The following is a 12331-nucleotide window of genomic DNA, read 5'->3' as shown; positions in this document are numbered from 1 at the left end:
TGGCTACCCTGGTCTTAACTAAGCTGTATTCTTTCTTTGTCCATGTTCTCTTTGATTTGAGTGGCTGTAATCCTGATATTAGTCCTCCACTGTCCATCCCATTGTCACTTTGACTGTTCCCAATATGAGCTGCAGAACAATCAGAATTTATTGGACAAAGTGGCTTCAATTCACTATTTGGTTCTGATTCTCCATAGCCCTTTCCATCAAGTTATTTTTTATTCAGATGTTTGTGTTGATAGAAAGTCCTCTACGTTCTCCACAATCTAGGTTTGGGGAAGATGTGAGGGCTGAGGTGGGTCCTGATCATAGTCACTTTTCACACGGGAAGAGAGAATTTGAACTCTTTGATATCAGACTCTGAAGCTGCTCTTCCTCCTGACTGGTCCCAAACTCCTCCTGTTCCTCTTTAATCTGAGTGAGCTCTGGGTCCTCCTGGCCCAGACTGGGGCTCCACTCCTGCTGCTCATTGGGAACCTCCTCTTCAGGGACATGGAAAGTGAGCTGATGCAGGTCTGGAGCGATGTAGAGATTAATATCAGGGAAGTAGGCTAACATACACTACCGGTCAAAAGTTTTAGAACACCTACTCGTTCAAGGGTTTTTCTTTATCTTTACTATGTTCTACTTTGTATAATAATAGTGAAGACATTATAACTGTGAAATAACAGATGGAATCATGAAGTAACCAAAAATGTGTTCAACAAATCAAATATATTTTATATTTGAGATTCTTCAAATAGCCACCCTTTGCCTTGATGGCAGCTTTGCACACTCTTGGCATTCTCTCAACCAGCTTCACCTGGAATGCTTTTCCAACAGTCTTGAAGGAGTTCTCACATAGGCTGCACACTTGTTGGCTGCTTTTCCTTCACTCTGTGGACTGACTCATCCCAAACCATCTCAATTGGGTTGAGGTCGGGAGATTGTGGAGGCCAGGTCATCTGCTGCAGCATTCCATCACTCTCCTTCTTGGTAAAATAGCCCTTACACAGCCTGGAGGTGTGTTGTGTCATTGTCCTGTTGAAAAACAAATGACAGGGGAACTAAGCGCAAACCAGATGGGATGGGGTATCGCTGCAGAATGTTGTGGTAGCCATGCTAGTTAAGTGTGCCTTGAATCATAAATAAATCACTGACTGTGTCACCAGCAAAGCACCCCCACACCATAACACCTCCTCCTCCATGCTTTACCGTGGGAAATACACATGCAGAGACCATCAATTCACCCACACTGCGTCTCACAAAGACACGGCGGTTGGAACCAAAAATCTCCAATTTGGACTCCAGACCAAAGTACACTTTTCCACTGGTCTAATGTCCCTTGCTCATGTTTATTGGCCCAAGCATGTCTCTTCTTCTTATTGGTGTCCTTTAGTAGTGGTTTCTTTGCAGAAATTCGACCATGAAGGCCTCATTCACACAGTTTCCTCTGAACAGTTGATGTTAAGATGTGTCTGTTACTTGAACTCTGTGAAGCATTTATTTGGGCTGCAATTTCTGAGGCTGGTAACTCTAATGAACTTATCCTCTGCAGCAGAGGTAACTGGGTCTTCCATTCTTGTGGCGGTCCTCATGAGAACCAGTTTCATCATAGCGCTTGATGGCTTCTGCGACTGCACTTGAAGAAACTTTCAAAGTTCTTAACATTTTCTGCATTGGCTGACCTTCATGTCTTAAAGTAATGATGGACTGTCATTTCTCTTTGCTTATTTGAGCTGTTCTTGCCATAATATGGACTTTTACCAAATAGGGCTATCTTCTGTATACTACCTCTACTGTGTCACAACACAACTGATTGGCTCAAGCGCATTTAGAAGGAAAGAAATTCCACAAATTAACATTCAACAAGGCCCACATGTTAATTGAAATGCATTCCATCAAGTTGGTTGAGAGAATGCCAAGAGTGTGCAAAGCTGTCATCAAGGAAAGGATGGCTGATGATTCCATATGTGTTATTTCATAGTTTTGATGTCTTCACTATTATTCTACAATGTAGAAAATAGTAAAAATGAAGAAAAACCCTTGAATGAGTAGGTGTTCTAAAACTTTTGACCGGTAGTGTATGATGTATGCTTATGCTCAATAACAAACATATCCATTAGTGAGTGCTATACCCATTGCAGTATATATCTATCTCTCTCTCTCACACACACAAACACACTCTCGCAAAAATGTACACACACACACAGAGAGAGAGAGAGAGAGATATTGCAACAAACCCGGTTTGTGTAATTTCATTTCAAGTTTGCAAACCAAGTCCAGTAGCCTTTGTTGACATCCTCCTTTGAGAGGGAAATTTCCTCCTCGTAGTCTGTTATTGTTTTTTCCACTGCCCCATATCTGAACAGCTGTCACTTTTAATTTCTCAGTAACAAACACATTCAAAGACTAGTTTTTACATTTTCAATTGAGTGATTGTCGAACAGTTCCGTTCGTATGCTAGCTAACCCGCACAGATGAAATGGGGAATACAAATATTTAGTTAACTGGTAATTACTGGTAATGACTCTCTGAGGTCATTAAAGATCCCATGGCACTTATCGTAAGAGTAGGGGTGTTAACCCCGGTGTCCTGGCTAAATTCCCAATCTGGCCCTCAAACCATCACGGTCACCAAATAATCCCCAGTTTACAAATTGGCTCATTAATCCCCCTCCTCTCCCCTGTAACTATTCCCCAGGTCGTTGCTGCAAATGAGAATGTGCTCTCAGTCAACTTACCTGGTCAAATAATGGATAAATAAAATAAATTATAGAACTCTGTTTGAAACTGGAGCTAGGTAACTCCAGCTCATTGGTAACAGAGATATTTCCTTCAGGGGCAGACTGGGTCAAGAATTCAGCCCTGGCATTCTATGCACACCAGCCAACATCACTGTACTAGCCGCCAACGATAAAATGTTTTATGAGATTGGAGAACACATTGGGAAGGATCTCTGACCATTTTCCATACATAATCTTTAAAAATACTTGATATCCTTCATCTGCGATTATGGCCTGCCTTCTTCAATTCCAACCACAGGTTTTCAATTGGGTTGAAGTCTGGAGACTGAGATGGCCGTTGCAAAATATTGATTTTGTGGTCAATTAACCACTTCTTTGTGGATTTTGAAGTGTGCTTTGGATTATTGTCTTGCTGGAAGATCCACTTGCCGGCAAATGTCAGCCTCCTGGCAGAGGGAAGCAAGTTTTTGGCTTAAATGTCCTGGTACTATGGTGGCTATTTTGCTTACAGTGGTCCTGGGGCCCATGTTAAGGTCAAAGGCATCATGAACTTTATCAAGTACCAGGAGATATTTGCTAAAAACCTGGGTGCCTCTGCCAGGAGGCTGACACTTCGCTGAGAGGGGATCTTATGTACTGTCACAGATTTACATACAGAATAATACAAATTGCCCTGAGGCCACATTGACCGTAAGTGTTAAGTGTTAATTACTATTGCAGGTCTCCAGCCTAACATTTTCCCCTGGTTTCCCTGGTGCCACTAAACATGATTTATTCCTACAATTGCATTTCAAAATGTTATACATCAGAATGCATTTTTCTCTTGAGCGCAGAGGAGAGTGGCTTGCTCATCACAGTAGTGGGCCCCAGAGAGGGCACACTACTGTTACAGGAATCATGAGAATAATACACTCACTTTTTTGTTTTGGCACCTCCTGATTTACAAATTAAGCACTGTATGTAACTTTCTTTCTCTGCATTTTTTATTTATGTATTTAAAAAAAAAAATCATAATAGAAAACTATCAACAACTTACATCGCTACATCAAACATGTCTAACAACACAGGTATAAACAGGAAAATACTAAATACATACAAAAAACATGTATTTCACCAAACTGGTTGAGTGAATGCCAAGAGTGTGCAAAGCTGTCATCAAGGCTTGTAGCGTGTTCTTGGGTATGACGCTACAAGCTTGGCACATATATATTTGGGGAGTTTCTCCCAGTCTTCTTTGCAGATCCTCTCAAGCTCTGTTAGGTTGGATGGGGAGCGTTGCTGCACAGCCATTTTCAGGACTTTCCAGAGATGTTCGATAGGGTTTAAGTCCAGGCTCTGGATGGGCCACTGAAGGACATTTAGAGACTTGTCCCAAAGCCACTCCAGTGTTGTCTTCGTTGTCTTGGCTATGTGCTTAGGGTCTTGTCCTGTTGGAAGGTGAATATTCACCCCCAGTCGGAGGTCCTAAGCACTCTGGAGCTGGTTTTCATCAAGCTTCTCTCTGTACTTTGCTCCGTTCACCTTTCCCTCGATCCTGACTAGTCTCCCAGTCCCTACCACTGAAAAACATCCCCACAGCATGATGCTGCCACCACCATGCTTCACCGTAGGGATGGCGCCAGGTTTCTTCCAGACGTGATGCTTGGCATTCAGGCCAAAGAGTTCAATCTTGGTTTCATCAAATCAAATTTGTCACATACACATGGTTAGCAGATGTTAATGTGAGTGTAGCAAATGCTTGTGCTTCTAGTTCCGACAGTGCAGTAATATCTAACAAGTAATCTAAGAATTCCCCAACAACTGCCTAATACACACAAATCTAAATGAGAATATGTACATGTAAGTATATGGATTAACATAGGCCGAACGGCATAGGCAATGTGCAATAGATGGTATAAAATATAGTATACACGTGATATGAGTAATGTAGGATATGTAAACATTATTAAAGTGGCATTATTTAGAGTGCATTGTTAAAGTGACAAGTGATCCATTTATTAAAGTGGCCATTGATTGGGTCTCAATGTAGGCAGCAGCCTCTCTGAGTTAGTGATTGCTGTATAACAGTCTGATGTCATTGAAATAGCTGTTTTTCAGTCTCCTGGTCACAGCTTTGATGCACCTGTACTGACCTCGCCTTCTGGATGGTAGCGGTGTGAACAGGCAATGGCTCGGATGGTTGTTGTCCTTGATGATCTTTTTGGCCTTCCTGTGACATCAGGTGCTGTAGGTGTCAAGCAGGGGAAGTAGTTTGCCCCCGGTGATGCGTTATGCAGACCGCACCACTCTCTGGAGAGCCTTGTGGTTTAGGGCGGTGCAGTTACCGTACCAGGCGGTGATACAGCCTGACAGGATGCTCTCGATTGTGCATCTGTAAAAGTTTGTCAGGGTTTGGTGTGACAAGCTGAATTTATTCAGCCTCCTGAGGTTGAAGAGGCGCTGTTGCGCCTTCTTCACTGCCTGCGTGAGTGAACCATTTCCGTTTGTCTGTGATGTGTACGCCGAGGAACCTGAAGTGTTCCACCTCCTCCACTGCTGACCCTTAGATGTGGATAGGGGGGGGGGGGGGGGGGGGGTGTGTTCCCTCTGCTGTTTCCTGAGCCCCACGATCATCTCCTTTGTTTTGTTGACATTGAGTGAGAGGTTGTTTTCCTGACACCTCTCTCCGAGTGCCCTCACTTCCTCCCTGTAGGTTGTCTCGTTGTTGTTGGTAATTAAGCCCACTACTGTTGTGTCGTCTGCAGACTTGATGAATGAGTTGGAGGCGTACATGGCCATGCAGTCGTGTGTGAACAGGGACTACAGGAGGGGGCTGAGCACACAACCTTGTGGGACCCCAGTGTTGAGGGGGCGGCCCGTCAGAAAGTCCAGGACCCAATTGCACAGGGCGAGGTTGAGACCCAGGGACTCCAGCTTGATGATGAGCTTGGAGGGTTCTATGGTCTTGAATGCTGAGCTGTGGTCAATGAACAACATTCTTACATACAGTAGGTATTCCTTTTGTCCAGATGGGATAGGGCAGTGTATAGAGTGATGGCGATTGCGTTGTCTGTGGACCTGTTGGGGAGGTATGCAAATTGAAGTGGGTCTAGGGGGGCCGGTAAGGTGGAGGTGATATGATCCTTGACTAGTCTCTTGCCTTCTTGGGTACATGAACAATGTTAGCCGTGTTGAAGCATGTGGGGATAACAGACCGGGATAGGGAGCGATTGAAAATGTCCGTAAACACACCAGCCAGCTGGTCTGCGCATGCTTTGAGGAAGCGGTTATGGATGATGTCTGGGCCAGAAGCCTTGCGAGGGTTAACACATTTAAATGTTATACTCATGTCAGCAACAAAGAGGGGGGGAGGGGGCAGTCCGTGTTAAAGGGCTGCGACGGTGTCACTGTATTATCCTCGAATGAAAGAAGTACGGAACCACCAAGATTCTTCCTAGAGCTGGCCGCCCCTCCAAACTGAGCAATCGGGGGAGAAGGACTTTAGTCAGGGTGGTGACCAAGAACCCGATGGTTACTCAGGAGGCTGAAGAAATTTGGCTTGGCACCTTAAACCCTCACCAACTTTTACATTTGCACAATTCAGAGCATCCTGTCAGGCTGTATCACTTCCTGGTACGGCAACTGCACCACCCGCAACCGCAAGGGGGACAAACTACCAGGGGAAAACTACCTGCCCTCCAGGACACCTACAGCCCCTGATTTCACAGGAAGGCCAAAAAGATAATTAAGGACAACAACCACCCGAGCCACTGCCTGTTCACCCCACAATCATCCAGAAGACAAGGTCAGTACAGGTGCATCAAAGCTGGGCCCGAGAGACTGAAAAACAGCTTCTATCGCAAGGCCATCAGACTGTTAAATAGCCATCACTGGCACCTTAGAGGCTGCTGCCCTATACACAGTGGGGAGAACAAGTATTTCATACACTGCCGATTTTACAGGTTTTCCTACCTACAAAGCATGTAGAGGTCTGTACTTTTTTATCATAGGTACACTTCAACTGTGAGAGACGGAATCTAAAACAAAAATACAGAAAATCACATTTTATGATTTTTAAGTAATTCATTTGCATTGTATTGCATGAGATAAGTATTTGATACATCAGAAAAGCAGAACTTAATATTTGGTACAGAAACCTTTATTTGCAATTACAGAGATCATACGTTTCCTGTAGTTCTTGACCAGGTTTGCACACACTGCAGCAGGGATTTTGGCCCACTCCTCCATACAGACCTCCTCCAGATCCTTCAGGTTTCGGGGCTGTCACTGGGCAATACGGACTTTCAGCTCCCTCCAAAGATGTTCTATTGGGTTCAGGTCTGGAGACTGGCTAGGCCACTCCAGGACCTTGAGATGCTTCTTACGGAGCCACTCCTTAGTTGCCCTGGCTGTGTGTTTCGGGTCGTTGTCATGCTGGAAGACCCAGCCACGACCTATCTTCAATGCTCTTACTGAGGGAAGAAGATTGTTGTCCAAGATCTCGCGATACATGGCCCCATCCATCCTCCCCTCAACACGGTGCAGTCGTCCTGTCCCCTTTGCAGAAATCATCCCCAAAGAATGATGTTTCCACTTCCATGCTTCACGGTTGGGATGGTGTTCTTGGGGTTGTACTCATCCTTCTTCTTCCTCCAAACACGGCGAGTGAAGTTTAGACCAAAAATATATATTTTTGTCTCATCAGACCACATGATCTTCTCCCATTCCTCCTCTGGATCTTCCAGATGGTCATTGGCAAACTTCAGACGGGCCTGGACATGCGCTGGCTTGAGCAGGGGGACCTTGCGTCCGCTGCAGGATTTTAATCCATGACGGCGTAGTGTGTTACTAATGATTTTCTTTGAGACTGTGGTCCCACCTCTCTTCAGGTCATTGACCAGGTCCTGCCGTGTAGTTCTGGGCTGATCCCTCACCTTCCTCATGGTCATTGATGCCCCACGAGGTGAGATCTTGCATGGAGCCCCAGACCGAGGGTGATTGACTGTCATCTTGAACTTCTTCCATTTTCTAATAATTGCGCCAACAGTTGTTGCCTTCTCACCAAGCTGCTTGCCTATTGTCCTGTAGCCCATCCCAGCCTTGTGCAGGTCTACAATTTAACCCTGATGTCCTTACACAGCTCTCTGGTCTTGGCCATTGTGGAGCGGCTGGAGTCTGTTTGATTGAGTGTGTGGACAGGTGTCTTTTATACAGGTAACGAGTTCAAACAGGTGCAGTTAATACAGGTCATGAGTGGAGAACGGGTGGGCTTCTTAAAGAAAAACTAACTAAGGTCTGTGAGAACTGGAATTCTTACTGGTTGGTAGGTGATCAAATACTTATGTCATGCAATAAAATGCAAATGAATTACTTAAAAATCATACAATGTGATTTTCTGGATTTTTGTTTTAGATTCCGTCTCTCACAGTTGAAGTGTACCTATGACAAAAATTACAGACATGCTTTGTAAGTAGGAAAACCTTCAAAATCGGCAGTGTATCAAATACTTGTTCTCCCCACTGTACATAGACTTTAAATCACTGGCCACTTTAAACATGGAACCCTAGTCACTTTAATAATGTTTACCTATTTTGCATTACTCATCTCATACTTATATACTGTATTCTATTCTACTGTATTTTAGTCTATGCATCTCCGACATTTAGATATTCTTAATTCCATTCCTTTACTTTAGATGTGTGTATTGTTGTGAAATTGTTAGATATTACTGCACTGTTTGAGTTAGAAACACAAGAATTTCACTACAGCCGCAATAACATCTGCATGTGACCAATATAATTTTTATTTGATTTTGAGTTAATGGACTCATCTATTTCAGAACGTATTCACCATGATCTCTAGTCTTACATTGAGCTATTATATTCCTGAACTCGATTGATTCTGGTCTTCCATATGGCTACTGGCTTTATCCAGAAACAACCCCAACATCCTCAAGATTTAGTGAGAGGTTGTTTCTGGATGACACCCGTGTATCCCGCTGACATGGGCGCTACTACGGGATTATCGTAAAAATGGAAAATAAATTGACGTATCTAGCGTCTGAGAATGGCCGTGTTCGACGGTATCAAAACCGTGATGTGTCATGGGTAAATTGTGACTGACTGGCTAATCTACAACTAACATTGAGTAGTTATTTATGAAGGGAGGTGATTTGTAGATTAGTCAATCTCGTTTTTAAAATAAAAAAAGAATACAGTTTTTGGCAAAATGTACTTTTCGTAGCAGGTTTTGTAGAATTAGGTTAAGATTAGGAAAAGGGTTAGCTAAAATGCACAAAAAAATCTAATTTTGAAACCAAGTTTGACAAAAGCTGTATCTCATCTAGACTTAACCCCTTTAAAATCGGCTGCAATATCATTCCACCCATTGGGCGTGTTCGAACAGATCAATTTTGTCAAGTCGGTGACCATGGGCGGTAACGCCTTTCAAAGTGTTTTGTATTATGGGGATAAAAATTGTCCAACTTCCGTCTACATGTCGAATTCATGAATTTTACCGAAATAATGTGATTAAAGGCCATTATGTTTTGACTGCCAGTTTCTGCATTTGGTCTTCACCAACTTCATCCTTCAGCCTGCAATGTGGGAGGCTCTATTGTCAACCAATCATTAGGGTGTTTTTGTTTGACCCACCTGAACATGACTGAAACAGGAACCATCTTTGCTGCGATTCATAAATGAATTATATTTGAGGCTCTCTCAATGATTGTACACACACACACGAGTTTAGTTTGTGAGTGTGTGATATGGGGGTCAGAGGCATGTTAATTTCGACATTATAAAGAAACTTTTATAAACAATGGCAACACTGCCATGTTCATCTGTACCTTGCTGTTGGAAAACCACACTAGAGTCTGACTTTCGGCTGTCACAAATGCACATTCCCAGACTTCACTCCTCGACTTTCATCTACATTCGGTTGCTTTTCTCTTACCACTCCAACTAGCCCATAGTCATGGATCAGGTAAGAGAGGACGAGCCAGAGGTTTCACTCTTGCCAAAATAAACAAATGCGTTTCTATGGGTTTATTTTGGACCTAAGCTTGTCTCCTGCCTTTGGGACAACTCCCATTGTTAGGGTGGATACAAAAGCATCTCATTATATACAGTTCCCTGATCAGGTGCTGATAATGGCCTTGTTCGAGAGGCTCAAAGGGTAAATTGTGACTGACTGATCTACAAATAATAATGAGTGTTATTTATGATTTGTAGATCAGTCAGTCAGTAGCTGTTTTGATGCGCTCGAACACGGCCATTGTCACAGTGTCGCTTCAATCCCTCTACCTACCAAAGGATTAGTGTCTATACATTTTTCTTTATTTAACCTTAATTTAAGTAGGCAAGTCAGCTATATGGGAGTAGCCTATTAGCATTCAGAGAGTGAAACACATATGTAACACATGGAGCGAGTTTTCATTTCCCTCCTATTTTACCCTTATGCATAAGATTCTAGGTAGGATTGTTATATATAAATGTGGTTGCTGAGATGACTACGCATTGTGATGAGTAATTTGCGCCGAAAATGTGTATCTGGAACGCACCCAGAATCTACGCATTCTACGTTTCTCGACTGTTTACTAGCCATCGGACTACGATTTGGAAACATTGCCTAAAACGCCAATACGGTGGTATTTTATTCACAAAATGACAAAGTTGAAGCTGCTAAATGTGTTTTTAAGTGAGAGATTAGCTGCAGCTGCTAAAGAAATATTTATAGAGGTGGAAAATATTTTAATCGAATACCAGGAAGAAATCACTCGTTCAAAGGCAGAGAATGACCGTCTTCGCGGGCTACTGGACGTCGCTTTCCAGTTTACGCCAGGTTAGGCAGCAGACCGATAGCCTAGAAATGTGACAATGTTTCATCATTATTTATTTTAAATGTAATCGTTTAAATGTAAATGTAATTTTAACATCCCCTCCATGGTGGTACTGTACGTGCGAATGTCAGAACAGTGCACTGTTATCCACCATATAATTTTTGACTACATCTTCCTTTTCTTCTCTTCGCTAGCACAACAGCCCATTCAGCTTATAGCCTCTGACGAGGAGGTTTCCCCTAAGCATCAGCAGCACTGTGAACAAGAGTGGAGCCCCAGTCTGGGCCAGGAGGACCCAGAGCCAACACAGTTTAAAGAGGAACAGGAGCTCAGGACCAGTCAGTTGGAAGATCAGTTTCAAGGGCTGGAATCGGATACAGAATCCATATTCACTCCTTCCTGTGTGAAAAGTGACTATAATCATGATTCGTCTCAGCCCTTAAATCTTTACCAAATTCAAACTGTGGAGGTTGGAGAGGGAAACTCTCCGTCTCTCCCCGCCAACAAAACTGAAAAAATCAAACCAGAACCTGAAGGAGAGGGCTTTGAAATATCCGATCCAAGCAATCCACAATCCTTCTATGCCATGAATCTAGACAATGCTGAAGCTCAGAGTGAAAATGGTATATATTTCAATGAGATAGACAGTGATGGACTTCCCTCTGAGTTTGAGGTACCACAGCCAAATCAACCAAGGAGTGCCAGGAGAGGGCAAAGAATATGCACAGCGAAGACTGTGAAAAAGAACCCTGATGAGAAGCCCTACCAGTGCAACGTCTGTGGGAAAAGTTTTCATCACATGTCCAAACTTAGAACACATCTAAGGGTACACACAGGAGAGAGGCCATTCAGCTGTCCAGAGTGTGGGAAATGTTTCAGTCAGTCTGGCGAAGTCAACAGACACCTTAAAACACACAATCGGCACAGGGCCTATTTATCCGGCCTATGAGGGAGATGCACCCTCTCTCGTGTCGAACTATGAATAAAAAATAATAAAGATTGCTGTTTTTTGTTTGAAAACAAGTGTTCTTGCTATTTATTTCTAGGGGTGGGAGATATTATGCCTACCATTCCACTCAGTTCAGCAGGACAGCATTTGTTTGTTTGTCCTGTGGCAGTTGAAATAGCATTAGCCAAAATTGACCCCAATTGTTATACAGTCTTGTTTACCAATGTACACATGAAAAACATTCAGAAACATATTTGGACTGACTCACTCTTGGCACTCATTGGACCCTAAATGTAGGCCTAATCTCTGTTCATGTTGTGGTATGAATAGTGTTGCTTAAAACAGAAAATGTGACTATTGTACATGAATGTCTTTATTGCATATTTTGTGGTGTTTGAACATGTCTGTTTTCCATTGGGGTGTTTCATAGCCATTAGTATTGCTTGACTTGGACTTGCTACGTCAATCTGACGGCCCTTCAGATCTTGGACCCTGGAGATCACAGGACAGGGCATGGTCGAAAAATGTCCTAAACATTCATTGCACTGCTAGCCAACTATTTTAAAACATTTTTGATTTGGAATCAGGGAGATTATCACAGAGATTCTATAAAATCTATCGATTCTAAAGGAATGCTAATCTTATCAAACTGTTTATTGCTCAATCACACAGACCATGTGTTATGTTGTTCTTGCATTGGTTTACACATGGACATGAACTGTATTTATATTACTTTAGCAACTTCGGGTGGTAGCCTCGACCGGGACTCAAACCCGATTCCAGCGACTGTCAAGCCAACACATTAACCATTAAGCCAAGTGGGCCAAACCTCTTGAAT

The 12331-nt window shown here is 43.1% G+C and overlaps 1 protein-coding gene across 1 annotated transcript; it reads left to right on the top strand.

Annotated features, from left to right (window-relative positions):
* The first annotated feature begins 10279 nt into the window (after positions 1-10279).
* On the top strand, positions 10280-11564 carry LOC110528402 (uncharacterized). Its single transcript, XM_021610443.3, has 2 exons — positions 10280-10546; positions 10739-11564. The coding sequence occupies exons 1-2, from the start codon at positions 10369-10371 to the stop codon at positions 11491-11493; spliced, it is 933 nt and encodes a 310-aa protein (XP_021466118.3). The 5' UTR covers positions 10280-10368; the 3' UTR covers positions 11494-11564.
* Positions 11565-12331: the final 767 nt, after the last annotated feature.

Source organism: Oncorhynchus mykiss, chromosome 7 (assembly GCF_057628025.1).
Source record: "Oncorhynchus mykiss isolate SJ-2025 chromosome 7, ASM5762802v1, whole genome shotgun sequence".
Lineage (NCBI taxonomy): Eukaryota > Metazoa > Chordata > Actinopteri > Salmoniformes > Salmonidae > Oncorhynchus > Oncorhynchus mykiss.
This window is presented reverse-complemented; position numbering and strand designations above follow the sequence as displayed.

Coding starts and splice junctions, on each gene's coding strand:
- LOC110528402 (XM_021610443.3), top strand. CDS start 10,369: ATGACAAAGTTGAAGCTGCTAAATGTGTTTTTAAGTGAGAGATTAGCT. Junction 10,547..10,738: donor CGCTTTCCAGTTTACGCCAG/GTTAGGCAGCAG, acceptor TCTCTTCGCTAG/CACAACAGCCCATTCAGCTT.